The 20,148-nt window shown below is 47.8% G+C and overlaps 1 protein-coding gene and 1 long non-coding RNA gene across 2 annotated transcripts in view; one reads left to right on the top strand and one right to left on the bottom strand.

Annotated features, from left to right (window-relative positions):
* DEPTOR (DEP domain containing MTOR interacting protein) overlaps positions 1–10,697 on the top strand; it is a 110,334-nt gene extending 99,637 nt beyond the window's left edge. The window contains exons 8-10 of the mRNA XM_063924451.1: positions 1,035–1,102; positions 4,271–4,375; positions 9,252–10,697. Coding sequence (XP_063780521.1) covers positions 1,035–1,102; positions 4,271–4,375; positions 9,252–9,380 — 302 coding nt within the window. The 3' untranslated portion in view covers positions 9,381–10,697. The remainder of the gene's footprint in view (positions 1–1,034; positions 1,103–4,270; positions 4,376–9,251) is intronic.
* Positions 1–20,148, bottom strand: part of LOC134928568 (uncharacterized) — a 53,211-nt gene that overhangs the window by 14,796 nt on the left and 18,267 nt on the right. The gene's annotated exons all lie outside the window — the stretch shown is intronic.

The following is a 20,148-nucleotide window of genomic DNA, read 5'->3' as shown; positions in this document are numbered from 1 at the left end:
TAAATAAAATAAATGTTAAAAGTTAAGAAAACGTTGCCTGCTGTGGGGTTTTGCTCTCGTGCAGCGATTGCAGTTGCACATTCCCATTTAAAGTACTGACATTTGTAAGGCTAAACCAATCTTGCCAAACTACTCGTGTTAAACATTAAGACCTACCTGGAGGAACGAGTGCACGTGGGATTTTTACATGGGATACAGTGTTGTATACATTTGTTTAGCTACAGGTGTGATTGGGCTTGGGACAGAAGGTGGGATCCGGTCGGGATCCCGGTAGTCGAAATACAGACGCCAGAATCCCAACACTGCTCGGAATGCCGGCACTAATGTTTACTGTAACACCCCTGTGTGGCTTTTGCTCATAGAACCAAAAATGACTTTGTAAATTCATGTAACTGAGCGAACCAATAATCATTAAACATTCGCTGAAAATATATTGTTCTTAAAACGAGGTAAAGAGCCACTGATCCCAAACCCTGAAATATTCAGATAGAACATAACATAGGTTTCATCCTGACATTCAGGTATTATCGGTACAATTTTTTTTTTTTGTTGGGGGGGGGGGGGGGGGGGAGAATAGGTTCGGGAACTGTGGGTGGAGATATTAAAAAAAACAGGATAGATAAATAATTTTACAAAGAAGACACTCGATAGGGAAATTAAAATAAAAAAGATTCTAGAACCCGGTTCCTGATCATGTCATCATTGATAGGAGGTTCAGTAACTGGGGTCCTACTTATTCCTGCTAAGAACTAGCTTTGAGTGTTATCTTCCCTGGGCGTTACCCACAGCTGAAGCTCCTCCCATTCCTTTAGCTCCTCCCATGTCTTTAGGACTCTCTCCTGATGGTGGGACCTCATAAAGGCCAAAAAGTCTGACACCATAGTGCTACATTCATCATTGGCCCTGCCAATACAAATTGAACATTTCCTTCACACAAGTCTGACAAGCGGTCAGTCCGTCTGTCTGCTCTGTTAGAAAAATAACTCCTTCCTCTTCTGGTAATTATTTTTTGTGTGTTTTTTTATTGTATGTAGTGTTAAGGAGGCCGGTTACATTGGATGAGCTCCTGAGCGGAGCCCCCTATATGAGGAAAACGCTGACTGTACGTATTCATCTGTCTTACAGGGCCTGCGTCCTGAGAAATGCTATTTGCCTGATTGTACCTACCATATGAATATGAACCAATCTCTCTGCCATCCTGGCGTGCCCCTGGTACAGCCCCGGATGTATGGACGGTCACTGTGCCTTCCACATGGAGAATAAAAACAACCACATATGTTATAATAACTCTGATATATGGCCTGTCACATCCCAGCTAGAACTTCTGCATATATAACAGACAGGGGCGTAACCAGAACCTTGTGGACCCCATAATAACATATTGAATCGACCAATGTCCCAGTGCTTCTTGAGAGACGCTTCTCAGCAGCAGTTATTAATTGTATGCCCTATAGTAGCGCCCTAGTTACTATTATGCCCTATAGTAGTGCCCTAGTTACTATTACGCCCCATAGTAGCGCCCTAGTTACTATTATGCCCCATAGTAGTGCCCTAGTTACTGTTATGCCCCATAGTAGTGCCCTAGTTACTATTATGCCCCATAGCAGTGCCCTAGTTACTATTATGCCCCATAGCAGTGCCCTACTTACTATTATGCCCCATAGCAGTGCCCTAGTTACTATTATGCCCCATAGTAGTGCCCTACTTACTATTATGCCCCATAGCAGTGCCCTAGTTACTATTATGCCCCATAGTAGTGCCCTAGTTACTATTATGCCCCGTAGTAGTGCCCTAGTTACTATTATGCCCCATAGTAGTGCCCTACTTACTATTATGCCCCATAGTAGTGCCCTAGTTACTATTATGCCCCGTAGTAGTGCCCTAGTTACTATTATGCCCTATAGTAGTGCCCTAGTTACTATTATGCCCCATAGTAGTGCCCTAGTTACTATTATGCCCTATAGTAGTGCCCTAGTTACTGTTATGCCCCATAGTAGTGCCCTAGTTACTATTATGCCCCATAGTAGCGCCCTAGTTACTGTTATGCCCCATAGTAGCGCCCTAGTTACTGTTATGCCCCATAGTAGTGCCCTAGTTACTGTTATGCCCCATAGTAGTGCCCTAGTTACTATTATGCCCCGTAGTAGTGCCCTAGTTACTGTTATGCCCCATAGTAGCGCCCTAGTTACTATTATGCCTCATAGCAGTGCCCTAGTTACTATTATGCCTCATAGTAGTGCCCTAGTTACTATTATGCCCCATAGTAGTGCCCTAGTTACTATTATGCCCCATAGTAGTGCCCTAGTTACTATTATGCCCCATAGCAGTGCCCTAGTTACTATTATGCCCCATAGTAGTGCCCTAGTTACTATTATGCCCCATAGCAGTGCCCTAGTTACTATTATGCCCCATAGTAGTGCCCTAGTTACTATTATGCCCCATAGTAGTGCCCTAGTTACTATTATGCCCCATAGTAGTGCCCTAGTTACTATTATGCCACATAGTAGTGCCCTAGTTACTATTATGCCCCGTAGTAGTGCCCTAGTTACTATTATGCCCCATAGTAGTGCCCTAGTTACTATTATGCCACATAGTAGTGCCCTAGTTACTATTATGCCCCGTAGTAGTGCCCTAGTTACTATTATGCCCCATAGTAGTGCCCTAGTTACTATTATGCCCCATAGTAGTGCCCTAGTTACTATTATGCCCCATAGTAGTGCCCTAGTTACTATTATGCCCCGTAGTAGTGCCCTAGTTACTATTATGCCCCGTAGTAGTGCCCTAGTTACTATTATGCCCCGTAGTAGTGCCCTAGTTACTATTATGCCCCGTAGTAGTGCCCTAGTTTATATTATGAACCCTCGTTGTTCCCTAGTTTACATGATGTCACATGGTAGGGCTACCAGTACACATTATGCCATACAGTACCCCCAATTCTCATTATGACATACAGTACAGTGCTTCCATTTCACATTGTGCCACATTACAGTGCCCCAGTTCTTATTATGTAACATTAAAGTGTCCTTTACATTACAATGAGCAGATCAGATTATGACACATTACCGTGCCCTCCAGTTATTATTGTGCCACATGACAGTGTCCTCAAGTTCAAGTTATGCCTCCTTACCATTGTAACATCCACTACACCAGGGGTGGGGAACCTTTTTTCTACTAAGGGCCATTTGGATATTTATAAAATCCTTCGGGGGCCATACAAAAATTCTCAACTTAAAAAATTACCCTGCCCCCCAGTAGGTCTGCCCCTTAGAGGTACTGTGTGCGTGCGCCCAAAAAAATGGGTGTGGCCAATTAAAATGGGACGTGATACACACATGCCCCCAATAGTGCAGTGCCAGATCCACAATTGCCCCCACAGTGCCAGATCCACAATTGCCCCCACAGTGGCAGATCCACAATTGCCCCCACAGTGCCAGGTATACAATTGCCCCCACAGTGCCAGGTATACAATTGCCCCCACAGTGCCAGGTATACAAATGCCCCCACAGTGCCAGGTATACAAATGCCCCCCACAGTGCCAGGTATACAAATGCCCCCCACAGTGCCAGGTATACAAATGCCCCCCACAGTGCCAGGTATACAAATGCCCCCCACAGTGCCAGGTATACAAATGCCCCCCACAGTCCCACCCCACCCCCACTGTGCTGCTTACCGCTGCTGCTGCTCCATCCGGCGGCGTGTCTCAGGTGTCAGGACAGGGAGGAGAGTGCGGCTATGTCGGGCGGTGGCGTGTAGGACCTGAAACCAGCCGCCGGTTCGTGAGCCAATCAGAGCTCGCGGACCGGCAGCGGCGGCTCCTGATTGGCTACCGGTCCGCGAGCTATGATTGGCTCACGAACCCGCGGCTGGTTTGAGATCTTACCTGCCGCCGGACATGTAGCTGCGCTCTCCTCCCTGCCCTGACAGCTGAGTCCGGCAGCGTGTCTTACTGACACAAGCGGGTGGGCCGGAGCAAACGGCTTTGTGGGCCTTATACGGCCCGCGGACCGGAGGTTCCCCACCCCTGCACTACACACTCCTCTCACTGATAATGTAATGTCACACAATTCCGGCTGGGCAATGGGTCAGACCCAATTGCTTAGCAGGGAACTCTGGGAAATTGGTATGCAACGTCATAGTCTGTCTCCTTCATAGCCTGACACCCCTTGCACCCACTATAGTTATGCTCATGATAACAGATAATAAGCGAGAATGGTTTGTACACATGTTGTGTCCTGCAGGAAATACAGACGTTCTCTTCCTGTCTTTGTAGATTGTGAGTGACGCAGTGGGATGGGGATTTGTGGTACGAGGAAATTCGCCATGTCACATACAGGCATTGGATCCCACCGGACCAGCTGCAGCTGCAGGAATGAAGGTAGGTTGTGACCACTGCTGTAAGAGGGTGTACTATGATTGGCTGGCTGTTGGGATCCCGGCGCCGGCATCCTGACAGCCGGAATGCCAGCAGCGGGGCAAACGCAAAAAAGACCCTTGCGGGCTCGCTGCACTTGCCATGCTGAGGGCACGGTGGCTCGCTACACGCGCCATGCTATTTCTTCTCCCTCCAGAGTGGACACCCCAAGAGGGAGAATAGTTGTAGGTATACCGGCTGTTGGGATCCCGGCATGGTATGCTGAGCGCCGGGATCCCGACAGCCGGTATATCGAGTGCCTCCCCTGTATGCATACCTCCCAGCATTGCTCATCCAGGATTTGGGCCAGAGGCAGTTCCTGCAGACCCCGCAGTGGCTTAGGGGGTGTCAGGGTTTCCACACGACACTTCAAAGCTCGTGGACTGGCAGTGATGGCTCCTGATTGGCTGCCGACACTGAGCCATATTTGAAATGGCTGCCAGACTCAGGGTTGAGCAGGAGAGGTGCTCTCCACTCACCTCCGCTCCCCTCAGAGACAGTGCCGGCCTCAACAACAGCAGCAGCAGCAGTGGAAGAGGATGCTGGTGTCTGTGAGCACTGCTGGGGGCATTATATGTAAGTGGCACTACTGGGGGCATTATGTGTAAGTGGCACAAAAATGCCATGAGGGTGCGCCAGGAACTTTTTTAACAGGGTATGGGGGGGGCGCAAAATTTATAGTTATGTGACTGTGTGTCCGGCAGCTGTCCAACCAGAGACACCTGCCAATTTCCACGCCGCATGACACAATGTCCTTTGGCGGGGCAGAGGGATAGGGTCATCCTGTTTGGAACTGTCACATCTGGGAGACATGTTGTATAATGACCAAATTGCTGGGTGAGTTTTAAGAAAATATGTAGAGTACATTGTGTAAACAAAAAATCTTCTTTTATTGCTGTTTTTGGCATAAAAGAATATCTTGAATTAACATTATGAACATAATGAACTTAATGCTGAAAAAAAAAAACCAAGCAACATCATTTGTCCCATGTGTGTCACCCCATCAGGGCTGCTACGGGATGTGTTATAGACTTTTGTGCCCTTTTCCCCCTACAAACGCAGTTTGACTGGAGACTTCCTGACATACAGTAGGGAATGGGTTGGCACGGGGACACCGCTGGTTCAGTGAGAGTCACATGGGAGGGAGCTGGCATGTGATGGGTCAGTTAACTGCCAGGCTTAAAAAAAAATGTTCCCGTGAGGCGAGGCAGCCATCTTGGAGAGTGAGAGCGGTACTGCGGGTGGTGGCTGTGCCCCCAGAGATCAGAGAAGAGAGCGCTTTACAGGGGTTGGGTACGGCTGCGCTCACCACAGGTTCTATTCCCACTCTATGGGTGTCGTAGACACCCACGAGTGGGAATAGTTCCTGTTGGTCGGCATGCCGACCATTGGGATTTTCAGATGCCGGAATCCCAGCGTCGGTATTGTGACCAGTGGTTTCCTGACAGTGGCAGATGAGGAACCTGGTGTGTAGTTTTACGGTTCCCTAGGAATAGTAGTGGCAAGTGGTAGCGGCAGTGAGGGTTGAGACTGAGGAAGAGCCATATTCCAGTTAACCCAGAGGCGGTAGACGCAGCTGTTTCCCTCCCAGCATAGGCGGGCCTGTAGGTGCCTCCTCTTCAGAGCAACAGCCAGTGAGCAACACAGGGAACGGGTCACACTTCTCTAATTCAGCACCGGTGAAAGGATACCGTAGGCTACTCTAGTGATGTGGAACCTTGGCACTCCAGCTGTTGCTGAACTACACATACCAGCATGCCCTGCTACAGTTTTAGCATGACCAAATAGCAAAACTGTAGCAGGGCATGCTGGGATGTGTAGTTCATCACTGATTTATCACTTCTCCAGGCTTAATACATCTGCCCCAATGTTACAGCAACAACTCAGAATCATTAGTTTACCCAGAGCACCGTATAAAGGAAACATACTACAGTTACTATTAATTCACTAGAGCTGTAGACTAATGGAGGAGATTGCAACAGGGAAGGTTTAATGCAGGAAAGAGCATGAAATGATTATTATTTCATTACATGAATGTCATTAAGCTTGATAGAATTAATACATAACAGTGCAATTAGAACAGGTGCTGTAACCATAGTAACCAAACAGATGGAAGCTGTCATCAGACCGGCCACAGTAAGCTAGCAGCTGATATGTTTGGTTGCTATGGGTCACAGCATATTACTGCGCTGTAGCCAATGTTATTGCGTAAAGTCCAATAAATGTAATTGCTGAAAGGTAAAACTATTGCTGGGGGGAAGAGCAGTTCTGCTGGGTCAGTCTTCAAGATCAGGAAAGTCCGTGCTTCGCCCCCTGCTGGCCACAAGTTTTAATTAGTAGTTATTCTTGAGTGGATGCATGAAAGCAGCTTTTTGTTCATAGCCAGTGGCAAACGCAGGATTTCTAAAAGGAGGGTTTCTAAATAGTCTACAATCTTCCACTATGCGAAACATGGAATACAGTATTAATATTTAACACTGTAGATTGTATATAGCATAGGCTGAATCAATCATATTTAAATAATATAAATAAGATAAGTGGTCAGGAAAATGTTAAACATACTATGATAAATATTCAAACATAATAGAACCAGTACTGCACTTTCTAAGTACACATTCTCCCACCTCATGGTAAGGCTCCTGTCTCTTCTTGCTGGTAGGAACTCTCTGGTCCAGTGCACTGAGGACTCAGAACCACACACACAGCAAACTTGGTAGAAGAAGCTGCTATCACTGGGCATGTGCAGCAGCTCCACTCTGTCCCTTAAACTGCACAATATGGTTTCTCTAGTAATCGTACCATATACCATTGCTATCGTCTTAATTTGAGCCACTTGCCAAGGGAGGAGGGTTTCTGGGCATCCAGATCTCCCCCCCCCCCCCCCCCCCCCCCCCCTTCCCTCCTGCATTTGCCAATAATAGCCTGTAATTTTCTTTCAATATCTTCAGGGAAGTCATATCCTCCTCGCCAGAGACCCCACAGACAAGTGATAATGCACACACAGTCCCTTTTGTACTCTTGTAGAGCAAAGCACACGAGAATGATGGTTCCGCAGCAGCTGCCGGGCTACGGTTTCCGTGGTAGGCAATCACCATTAGCTATCAGGCTTTACAGATTGCAACATGAATTTTACACAAGTCCCATGTTGCAATCGCTGATTTAGTGACAGAATGATCCCTGGGGGATTTACGTTTGTATGACAGAAGTTCGGCTGAGAGTGCCTGGTGTTTGCACATGGAGCAGAGCATGTTACTCTCGTAGATGCCAGTAGTCTTGCCAACCTCCCATTTTCTGGGGGCAGTGTGCCAGAGATGGTAGCTGCACATGTCTCAATAAGCCTTTGTGCCCAAGGACATGCTGGAATTACACAAACCACTTTCTGCACTTTTCCACTAAGATATGTACCTTATTCTGCTGGAAAACTGTGGAGGTGGTTACAGCTGCCAAATTGCTCGTTTGGCGCCACCATGTGGCCACTGGCAGTAGCAATCCAGATGGAGCCTGAATCCATGGTGATGTAAAAAAAAAAAAAAAAAAAATCTGTCCTGTCCTCTGCAGTGTCTTTCTTATTCAGAGCCATGGAAGAGAACTGGATGTACGCCCACAGTCCAACGTGTATCCATACTGGTCAGAACTAGCCAGGCTAGGAAGCTGCCAGCGCTGATTGCTTTGTGTGGGCTTATCTCCAGTATTAAGAGTTATCGATGCACCTGCCTGAAAGTAATCTGACATCAGAGTAACACCGGCTGTGTGCTGAGATCAGAGCTAGTACAACAGCAACTGTAAAAGCTCAGGCTATTATATTTTCAGACCCTCTTGATAAAAGCCTGCTGCAATTAGAGCTTAAAAGAAAAAAAAATGTGGTGTATTGTGTACACCACTTCTGTTATGAGGAATCTGATATTAATACTCTGTGCTGCCGGGGTCCCTGCTCCTCCCACTATACAACTTTCAGTCTGTGACTTCCTGCTACCTCCATTCCTTTCCTCACATCATGTCACTGCCCCTGTCACATGCAGCCCTGTCCTCACACATCACTCATCTCCTGATATACTCTGTGCTGCTAGGGGACCCTGCTCCTTATACTATATAACTCTGTCTGTGGCTTCCTGTTGCCTCCATTCCTCTCCTCACATCATGTCACTTCCCCTGTCGCATGCAGACCTGTCCCCACACATCACTTATCTTCTGATATACTCTGTGCTGCTAGGGGACCCTACTTCTTATACTATATAACTCTCAGTCTGTGGCTTCCTGCTGCCTCCATTTCCCTCCTCACATAATGTCACTGCCCCTGTCGCATGCAGACTTGTCCTCACTAACACATCACTCATCTCCTGATATACTCTGTGCTGCTGGGGATCCTGCTCCTCCCACTATATAACTCTCAGTCTGTGGCTTCCTGCTGCCTCCATTCCCCTCTTCACATCATGTCACTGCCCCTGTCACATGCAGCCCTGTCCTCACACCTCCCTCATATCCTGATATGCTCTGTGCTGCAGGGGGACCCTGCTCGTCCACTATATAACCCTCAGTCTGTGGCCCCACCCCCAGGTACATACCCAGGATCAGTGTCTGCCAATCGCTATCTATTAATTGATTATTTGGATTGGGGCTGCATAAAGGGTGCGTGGATGCCACATCTATGGTTGGTTGATTGATTGAAGGATGTGTGTGTTAAATATTACACACTAAACACGTACAATAGTGTCTGTAGAACAGGCTCCGTGTCTGTATAGAGCGGCTGGGCGCACGCCGGATAGGGAATATAGTGTCTGATTATATATAACTAAGCTTTGGGAGGCAAATAATGATATACTGTGTCTCATTCTGCTTTCAGACCTGCCAGTTCGTGGTGTCTGTCAATGGTCTCAACGTCCTTCACTGTGATTTCAGAGCGGTCAGTAATCTCATTCTTACCGGCCCGCGGACAATTGTCATGGAAGTGATGGAGGAGGTGAAAGGGTGACGGGGAGGCCGCTGACCGATGTGTATGGCCAGGCGACTGTTATCCAACCAAAGCTAAACCAACACAATCTACAGGACACTGCTGGGGGAACTACATGTACTGTAACCGATACACATGGGGAAATATAATGTATGTTAAATACATTAAAAAACAAACAAAAAAGTGCCATTAAAGATTCACAGTGATGTTGGTAAATAATAGATGGTTAGTCATTATGTAGATTGTACATACTTACTATAGTGTTTTATTCACTGCAGCCATAAGCTAGAGTACAGGAAATATGAGGCATAATATAAAGAAACAATACTTGAATCAAACCTTACGCAACTGATTGTATTATAGTGTCTATGATATAAATATAATGTCTGTTTTTACACACAAGGAAACCTTTCGCCATTAATACATTTTGCATAAGATTGTATCTTGGTAAATGCTGTTACCCTGTAAAAACAGATTTGCATAATATAATGTGTAACAAATTGAGATTTTTTTTTTGTTTTAAAGGGAAATAAAAAATAAGATTTTATATTGAATATAAAAATGTGAGTTTTAAAAAGTAATCAATTCTTGTTTTCTTTGAGAACTGCTGCGAAAAATATATATAAACATTTAAAGGGGCATTGACAAGACTTAACCTGAAAACTCTAAATTCAGAAATAGTTGAAGGTTTCAGGTTATCACTTAGACCTTTCTTCAGGGTAAATGATTGCCTGAGGCTTTTGATACTTTTGTCACATATTCCAAGTTCCGTCAGTCCCCCCGGTTTAGGTTTATTTTGGTGTATCTGGCTGCACCCAGGCAGCTGTCTGTTCACCTTGGATTGCCATAATTAAGCCTAATATATCAAATATCTTGGTGACATTTTTTACATTTGATCTTTGTTTTGTTTTTAATGCAAACTTAATATGATGTTTTATATACTGAGTGTCATATGCCGTTGATGTTCATGTGTGAGGTCAGTCATCCTTCTGCGCCTAATTGTGTTACAGGAGGTAGATTTGTATGCACACTGAGAGAATCTCTCGCCTGGGGCTGTATTACACCTAAATACTCACACTGATCCCTTATAGAGTGCACCTGTCACCTATGCACAGTGGAAGCGGCCATTTTGTTGTTGGAGTCCATTTTAATGATTCTTCATCCTACAGATTTATTGAGGCAAGTTGGAATTTGTGCCAGCTCCTTGTGGATTGCCTGGCTACATTCTCGTGAATGCTGCTTCAGTCCACTGTGTGTAGCCATGAGGTACACTTTATTTCTCTAACGTCCTAGTGGATGCTGGGGACTCCGAAAGGACCATGGGGAATAGCGGCTCCGCAGGAGACTGGGCACAAAAGTAAAAAGCTTTAGGACTACCTGGTGTGCACTGGCTCCTCCCCCTATGACCCTCCTCCAAGCCTCAGTTAGATTTTTGTGCCCGAACGAGACGGGTGCAGGCTAAGGGGCTCTCCTGAGCTGCTTAGTGTAAAAGTTTAAAGTAGGTTTTTTATTTTCAGTGAGACCTGCTGGCAACAGGCTCACTGCACCGAGGGACTAAGGGGAGAAGAAGCGAACTCACCTGCGTGCAGAGTGGATTGGGCTTCTTAGGCTACTGGACATTAGCTCCAGAGGGACGATCACAGGCCCAGCCATGGATGGGTCCCAGAGCCGCGCCGCCGGCCCCCTTACAGAGCCAGAAGAATGAAGAGGTCCGGAAAATCAGCGGCAGAAGACGTCTTGTCTTCAATAAGGTAGCGCACAGCACTGCAGCTGTGCGCCATTGCTCTCAGCACACTTCACACTCCGGTCACTGAGGGTGCAGGGCGCTGGGGGGGGCCCCCTGAGACGCAATAAAAACACCTTTTTTGGCAAAAAATACATCACATATAGCTCCTGGGCTATATGGATGCATTTAACCCCTGCCAATTTTTACATAAAAAAGCGGGAGAAAGGCCGCCGATAAGGGGGCGGAGCCTATCTCCTCAGCACACTGGCGCCATTTTTTCCTCACAGCTCCGTTGGAGGAAGGCTCCCTGACTCTCCCCTGCAGTCCTGCACTACAGAAACAGGGTAAAACAAGAGAGGGGGGGCACTAAATTGGCATATAAATATATACAGCAGCTATATTAGGGAAAAACACTTATATAAGGTTATCCCTGTATATATATAGCGCTCTGGTGTGTGCTGGCAAACTCTCCCTCTGTCTCCCCAAAGGGCTAGTGGGGTCCTGTCCTCTATCAGAGCATTCCCTGTGTGTGTGCTGTGTGTCGGTACGTTGTGTCGACATGTATGAGGAGGAAAATGGTGTGGAGGCGGAGCAATTGCCTGTGTTAGTGATGTCACCCCCTAGGGAGTCGACACCTGACTGGGATGGTCTTATGGAAAGAATTACGTGATAGTGTCAGCACTTTACAAAAGACTGTTGACGACATGAGACAGCCGGCAAATCAGTTAATACCTGTACAGGCGTCTCAAACACCGTCAGGAGCTCTAAAGCGCCCGTTACCTCAGGTCGATACAGACACAGACACGGACACTGACTCCAGTGTCGACGGTGAGGAAACAAACGTATTTTCCAGTAGGGCCACACGTTACATGATCACGGCAATGAAGGAGGTTTTGAACATTTCTGATACTACAAGTACCACAAAAAAGGGTATTATGTGGGGTGTGAAAAAATTACCCGTAGTTTTTCCCGAATCAGATGAATTAAATGAGGTGTGTGATGAAGCGTGGGTTTCCCCCGATAAAAAACTGCTAATTTCTAAAAAGTTATTGGCATTATACCCTTTCCCGCCAGAGGTTAGGGCGCGTTGGGAAACACCCCCTAGGGTAGATAAGGCGCTCACACGCTTATCAAAACAAGTGGCGTTACCGTCTCCTGATACGGCCGCCCTCAAGGAGCCAGCTGATAGGAAGCTGGAAAATATCCTTAAAAGTATATACACACATACTGGTATTATACTGCGACCAGCAATCGCCTCAGCCTGGATGTGCAGTGCTGGGGTGGCTTGGTCGGATTCCCTGACTGAAAATATTGATACCCTGGACAGGGACAATATATTATTGACTATAGAGCATTTAAAGGATGCATTTCTATATATGCGAGATGCACAGAGGGATATTTGCACTCTGGCATCAAGAGTAAGTGCGATGTCCATTTCTGCCAGAAGAGGATTATGGACACGACAGTGGTCAGGGGATGCGGATTCCAAACGGCATATGGAAGTATTGCCGTATAAAGGGGAGGAGTTATTTGGGGTCGGTCTATCGGACCTGGTGGCCACGGCAACGGCTGGGAAATCCACCTTTTTACCCCAAGTCACCTCACAGCAGAAAAAGATACCGTCTTTTCAGGCTCAGTCCTTTCGTCCCCATAAGGGCAAGCGGGCAAAAGGCCACTCATATCTGCCCCGGGGCAGAGGAAGGGGAAAAAGACTGCAGCAGACAGCCTCTTCCCACGAACAGAAGCCCTCCCCCGCTTCTGCCAAGTCCTCAGCATGACGCTGGGGCCTTACAAGCGGACTCAGGCACGGTGGGGGCCCGTCTCAAGAATTTCAGCGCGCAGTGGGCTCACTCGCAAGTGGACCCCTGGATCCTGCAGGTAGTATCTCAGGGGTACAAATTGGAATTCGAGACGTCTCCCCCTCGCCGGTTCCTGAAGTCTGCTTTACCAACATCTCCCCCCGACAGGGAGGCGGTATTGGAAGCCATTCACAAGCTGTATTCCCAGCAGGTGATAATCAAAGTACCCCTCCTACAACAGGGAAAGGGGTAATATTCCACGCTGTTTGTGGTACCGAAGCCGGACGGCTCGGTGAGACCTATTTTAAATCTGAAATCCTTGAACACTTACATAAAAAGGTTCAAGTTCAAGATGGAGTCACTCAGAGCAGTGATAGCGAACCTGGAAGAAGGGGACTATATGGTGTCGCTGGACATCAAAGATGCCTACCTCCATGTCCCAATTTGCCCTTCTCACCAAGGGTACCTCAGGTTTGTGGTACAGAACTGTCACTATCCGTTTCAGACGCTGCCGTTTGGATTGTCCACGGCACCCCGGGTCTTTACCAAGGTAATGGCCGAAATGATGATTCTTCTTCGAAGAAAAGGCATCTTAATTATCCCTTACTTGGACGATCTCCTGATAAGGGCAAGGTCCAGAGAACAGTTAGAGGTCGGAGTAGCACTATCTCAAGTAGTACTACGACAGCACGGATGGATTCTGAACATTCCAAAATCGCAGCTGATTCCGACGACACGTCTGCTGTTCCTAGGGATGATTCTGGACACAGTACAGAAAAAGGTGTTTCTCCCGGAAGAGAAAGCCAGGGAGTTATCCGACCTAGTCAGGAACCTCCTAAGACCAGGCCAAGTGTCAGTACATCAATGCACAAGGGTCCTGGGAAAGATGGTGGCTTCTTACGAAGCGATTCCATTCGGCAGATTCCACGCAAGAACTTTTCAGTGGGATCTGCTGGACAAATGGTCCGGATCGCATCTTTAAATGCATCAGCGGATAACCCTGTCTCCAAGGACAAGGGTGTCTCTCCTGTGGTGGTTACAGAGTGCTCATCTCCTAGAGGGCCGCAGATTCGGCATTCAGGATTGGGTCCTGGTGACCACGGATGCCAGCCTGAGAGGCTGGGGAGCAGTCACACAGGGAAGAAATTTCCAGGGCTTGTGGTCAAGCATGGAAACGTCACTTCACATAAATATCCTGGAACTAAGGGCCATTTACAATGCCCTAAGTCAGGCAAGACCTCTGCTTCAGGGTCAGCCGGTGTTGATCCAGTCGGACAACATCACGGCAGTCGCCCACGTAAACAGACAGGGCGGCACAAGAAGCAGGAGGGCAATGATGGAAGTGGCAAGGATTCTTCGCTGGGCGGAAAATCATGTGATAGCACTGTCAGCAGTGTTCATTCCGGGAGTGGACAACTGGGAAGCAGACTTCCTCAGCAGACACGATCTTCACCCGGGGGAGTGGGGACTTCACCCAGAAGTCTTCCACATGATTGTGAACCGTTGGGAAAAACCAAAGGTGGACATGATGGCGTCCCGCCTCAACAAAAAACTGGACAGATATTGCGCCAGGTCAAGGGACCCTCAGGCAATAGCTGTGGACGCTCTGGTAACACCGTGGGTGTACCAGTCAGTGTATGTGTTCCCTCCTCTTCCTCTCATACCAAAAGTACTGAGAATCATAAGAAGGAGAGGAGTAAAGACTATACTCGTGGCTCCGGATTGGCCAAGAAGGACTTGGTACCCGGAAATTCAAGAGATGCTCACGGAAGACCCGTGGCCTCTACCTCTAAGAAAGGACCTGCTCCAGCAGGGACCATGTCTGTTCCAAGACTTACCGCGGCTGCGTTTGACGGCATGGCGGTTGAACGCCGGATCCTGAAGGAAAAAGGCATTCCGGATGAAGTCATCCCTACCCTGATCAAAGCCAGGAAGGATGTAACCGTACAACATTATCACCGTATTTGGCGTAAATATGTTGCGTGGTGCGAGGCCAGGAAGGCCCCTACGGAGGAATTTCAACTGGGTCGATTCCTGCATTTCCTGCAAACAGGACTGTCTATGGGCCTCAAATTAGGGTCCATTAAGGTTCAAATTTCGGCCCTGTCAATATTCTTCCAAAAAGAACTAGCTTCTGTTCCTGAAGTTCAGACGTTTGTCAAGGGAGTACTGCATATACAGCCTCCTTTTGTGCCTCCAGTGGCACCTTGGGATCTCAATGTAGTTTTGGGATTCCTAAAATCACATTGGTTTGAACCACTCACCACTGTGGACTTAAAATATCTCACATGGAAAGTGGTAATGCTGTTAGCCCTGGCTTCAGCCAGGCGTGTATCAGAATTGGCGGCTTTATCCTATAAAAGCCCTTACCTAATTTTTCATACGGACAGGGCAGAATTGAGGACTCGTCCTCAATTTCTCCCTAAGGTGGTTTCAGCATTTCACTTGAACCAGCCTATTGTGGTGCCTGCGGCTACTAGGGACTTGGAGGATTCCAAGTTGCTGGACGTAGTCAGGGCCCTGAAAATATATGTTTCCAGGACGGCTGGAGTCAGAAAATCTGACTCGCTGTTTATCCTGTATGCACCCAACAAGCTGGGTGCTCCTGCTTCTAAGCAGACGATTGCTCGTTGGATTTGTAGTACAATTCAGCTTGCACATTCTGTGGCAGGCCTGCCACAGCCAAAATCTGTAAAAGCCCATTCCACACGGAAAGTGGGCTCATCTTGGGCGGCTGCCCGAGGGGTCTCGGCTTTACAACTTTGCCGAGCAGCTACTTGGTCAGGGGCAAACACGTTTGCTAAATTCTACAAATTTGATACCCTGGCTGAGGAGGACCTGGAGTTCTCTCATTCGGTGCTGCAGAGTCATCCGCACTCTCCCGCCCGTTTGGGAGCTTTGGTATAATCCCCATGGTCCTTTCGGAGTCCCCAGCATCCACTAGGACGTTAGAGAAAATAAGAATTTACTTACCGATAATTCTATTTCTCATAGTCCGTAGTGGATGCTGGGCGCCCATCCCAAGTGCGGATTGTCTGCATTACTTGTACATAGTTATTGTTACAAAAATCGGGTTATTGTTGTTGTGAGCCATCTTTTCAGAGGCTCCTTCTGTTATCATGCTGTTAACTGGGTTCAGATCACAAGTTGTACGGTGTGATTGGTGTGGCTGGTATGAGTCTTACCTGGGATTCAAAATCCTTCCTTATTGTGTACGCTCGTCCGGGCACAGTATCCTAACTGAGGCTTGGAGGAGGGTCATAGGGGGAGGAGCCAGTGCACACCAGGTAGTCCTAAAGCTTTTTACTTTTGTGCCCAGTCTCCTGCGGAGCCGCTATTCCCCATGGTCCTTTCGGAGTCCCCAGCATCCACTACGGACTATGAGAAATAGAATTATCGGTAAGTAAATTCTTATTTTCCGTCCACAGCCCCCCTACCCCCACAAAAAAATGTATAATTTTATTTTTCTTTGTGTTTTTTTTATGCTTTATTTTTATTTTTAATAAATGTTTGCAATACTTGACCCGCTCCTGAAAGGGAGTGTATATATTTAATAGGACGTGTTCTTTTCTGTACAATCAATCTCACTGTTTTGTATGAACGCCAAACCCTTAATAAATGATATTGCCGAAATGGCGCTCCACTTTTCTTTTGCACGCCGTCAGCGGGATGCAGACTGCAGCACTCTGCAATCTACATAAATCTGTCTCAAACACGAATCAGTGCTCAGGAGAAGCCAGGTCATATGTCCCTGACAGGAATTCTTTATATATATATATATATATATATATAATAAGAATTTACTCACCGGTAATTCTATTTCTCTGACGTCCTAGTGGATGCTGGGGACTCCGTAAGGACCATGGGGAATAGCGGCTCCGCAGGAGACTGGGCACAAAAGTAAAGCTTTAGAACTACCTGGTGTGCACTGGCTCCTCCCCCTATGACCCTACTCCAAGCCTCAGTTAGATTTTTGTGCCCGAACGAGAAGGGTGCACACTAGGTGGCTCTCCTGAGCTGCTTAGTGAAAAGTTTAATTTTAGGTTTTTTAGGTTCAGTGAGACCTGCTGGCAACAGGCTCACTGCATCGAGGGACTAAGGGGAGAAGAAGCAAACTCACCTGCGTGCAGAGTGGATTGGGCTTCTTAGGCTACTGGACATTAGCTCCAGAGGTACCGATCACAGGCCCAGCCATGGATAGGTCCCAGAGCCGCGCCGCCGGCCCCCTTACAGAGCCAGAAGACAGAAGAGGTCCGGAAAATCGGCGGCAGAAGACGTCCTGTCTTCAACAAGGTAGCGCACAGCACTGCAGCTGTGCGCCATTGCTCTCAGCACACTTCACACTCCGGTCACTGAGGGTGCAGGGCGCTGGGGGGGGGGCGCCCTGAGACGCAATAAAAACACCTTGGATGGCAAAAAAAAATGCATCACATATAGCTCCTGGGCTATATGGATGAATTTAACCCCTGCCAGAATACACAGAAAAACGGGAGATAAGGCCGCCGAGAAGGGGGCGGAGCCTATCTCCTCAGCACACTGGCGCCATTTTCCCTCACAGCTCCGTTGGAGGGAAGCTCCCTGGCTCTCCCCTGCAGTCACTACACTACAGAAAGGGTTAAAAAAGAGAGGGGGGCACTAATTACGCGCAGTATTAAAAATACAGCAGCTATAAGGGGAAAAACACTTATATAAGGTTATCCCTGTATATATATAGCGCTCTGGTGTGTGCTGGCAAACTCTCCCTCTGTCTCCCCAAAGGGCTAGTGGGGTCCTGTCCTCTATCAGAGCATTCCCTGTGTGTATGCTGTGTGTCGGTACGTTTGTGTCGACATGTATGAGGAGAAAAATGATGTGGAGACGGAGCAGATTGCCTGTAATAGTGATGTCACTCCCTAGGGGGTCGACACCTGAGTGGATGAACTGTTGGAAGGAATTACGTGACAGTGTCAGCTCTGTATAAAAGACAGTGGTTGACATGAGACAGCCGGCTACTCAGCTTGTGCCTGTCCAGACGTCTCATAGGCCGTCAGGGGCTCTAAAGCGCCCGTTACCTCAGATGGCAGATATAGACGCCGACACGGATACTGACTCCAGTGTCGACGGTGAAGAGACAAATGTGACTTCCAGTAGGGCCACACGTTACATGATTGAGGCAATGAAAAATGTTTTACACATTTCTGATAATACGAGTACCACCAAAAAGGGGTATTATGTTCGGTGAGGAAAAACTACCTGTAGTTTTCCTGAATCTGAGAAATTAAATGAGATGTGTGATGATGCGTGGGTTTCCCCCGATAACAACTGATAATTTCTAAAATGTTATTGGCATTATATCCTTTCCCGCCAGAGGTTAGGGTGCGTTGGGAAACACCCCCTAGGGTGGATAAAGCGCTCACACGCTTGTAAGAACAAGGGCTCTACCCTCTCCTGAGATGGCCGCCCTTAAGGATCCTGCTGATAGAAAGCAGGAGGGTATCCTAAAATGTATTTACACACATACTGGTGTTATACTGCGACCAGCAATCGCCTCAGCCTGGATGTGCAGTGCTGGGTTGGCGTGGTCGGATTCCCTGACTGAAAATATTGATACCCTAGATAGGGACAGTATATTATTGCCTATAGAGCATTTAAAAGATGCATTTCTATATATGCGTGATGCACAGCGGAATATTTGCCGACTGGCATCAAGTCTAAGTGCGTTGTCCATTTCTGCCAGTAGAGGGTTATGGACACGACAGTGGTCAGGTGATGCGGATTCCAAATGGCATTTGGAAGTATTGCCTTATTAAGGGGAGGAGTTATTTGGGGTCGGTCTTTCAGACCTGGTGGCCACGGCAACAGCTGGGAAATCCACGTTTGTACCCCAGGTCGCCTCTCAACATAAGAAGACGCCGTATTATCAGGCGCAGTCTTTTCGTGGGCAAGCGGGCAAAAGGTTCCTCATTTCTGCCCCGTGACAGAGGGAGAGGAAAAAGGCTGCAGAAATCAGCCAGTTCCCAGGAACAGAAGCCCTCTCCCGCCTCTGCCAAGCCCTCAGTATGACGCTGGGGCTTTACAAGCAGAATCAGGCACGGTGGGGGCCCGTCTCAATGAATTTCAGCGCGCAGTGGGCTCACTCGCAAGTAGACCCCTGGATCCTTCAGGTGATATCTCAGGGGTACAAATTGGAATTCGAGACGTCTCCCCCTCGCCGTTTCCTAAAGTCGGCTTTACCGATGTCTCCTTCTGACAGGGAGGCAGTTTTGGAAGCCATTCACAAGCTGTATTCCCAGCAGGTGATAATCAAGGTACCCCTCCTGCAACAGGGAACGGGGTATTATTCCACACTGTTGTGGTACCGAAGCCGGACGGCTCGGTGAGACCGATTCTAAATCTAAAATCTTGAACACTTACATACGGAGGTTCAAATTCAAGATTGAGTCACTCAGAGCAGTGATTGCGAACCTGGAAGAAGGGGACTACATGATGTCTCGGGACATTAAGGATGCTTACCTTCATGTCCCAATTTACCCTTCTCACCAAGGGTACCTCAGGTTTATGGTACAGAACTGTCACTATCAGTTTCAGATGCTGCCGTATGGATGGTCCACGGCACCCCGGGTCTTTACCAAGGTAATGGCCGAAATGATGATACTCCTTCGAAGGAAGGGAATTTTAGTTATCCCTTACTTGGACGATTCCCTGATAAGGGTAAGATCCAGGGAACAGTTGGAGGTCGGTGTAGCACTATCTCAGGTAGTGTTGCGGCAGCACGATTGGATTCTCAATATTCCAAAATCGCAGCTGATTCCGACGACTCGTCGTCTGTTCCTAGGGATGATCCTGGACACAGTCCAGAAAAAGGTGTTTCTCCCGGAGGAGAAAGTCAGGGAGTTATCCGAGCTAGTCGGGAACCTCCTATAACCGAGCCAAGTCCCAGTACATCAATGAAAGGGTTCTGGGAAAAATGGTGGCTTCCTACGAAGCAATCCCATTCGGCAGATTCCACGCAAGAACTTTCCAGTGGGACCTGCTGGACAAATGGTCCGTGTCGCATCTTCAGATGCATCAGCGGATAACCCTGTCACCAAGCACAAGGGTGTCTCTCCTGTGGTGGTTGCAGAGTGCTCATCTTCTAGAGGGCCGCAGATTCGACATTCAGGACTGGGTCCTGGTGACCACGGATGCCAGCCTGCGAGGCTGGGGAGCAGTCACACAGGGAAGGAATTTCCAGAGCTTATGGTCAAGCCTGGAGACATCACTTCACATAAATATCCTGAAGCTA

This window comes from Pseudophryne corroboree, chromosome 5 (assembly GCF_028390025.1).
Source record: "Pseudophryne corroboree isolate aPseCor3 chromosome 5, aPseCor3.hap2, whole genome shotgun sequence".
NCBI classification, from domain to species: domain Eukaryota; kingdom Metazoa; phylum Chordata; class Amphibia; order Anura; family Myobatrachidae; genus Pseudophryne; species Pseudophryne corroboree.
This window is presented reverse-complemented; position numbering and strand designations above follow the sequence as displayed.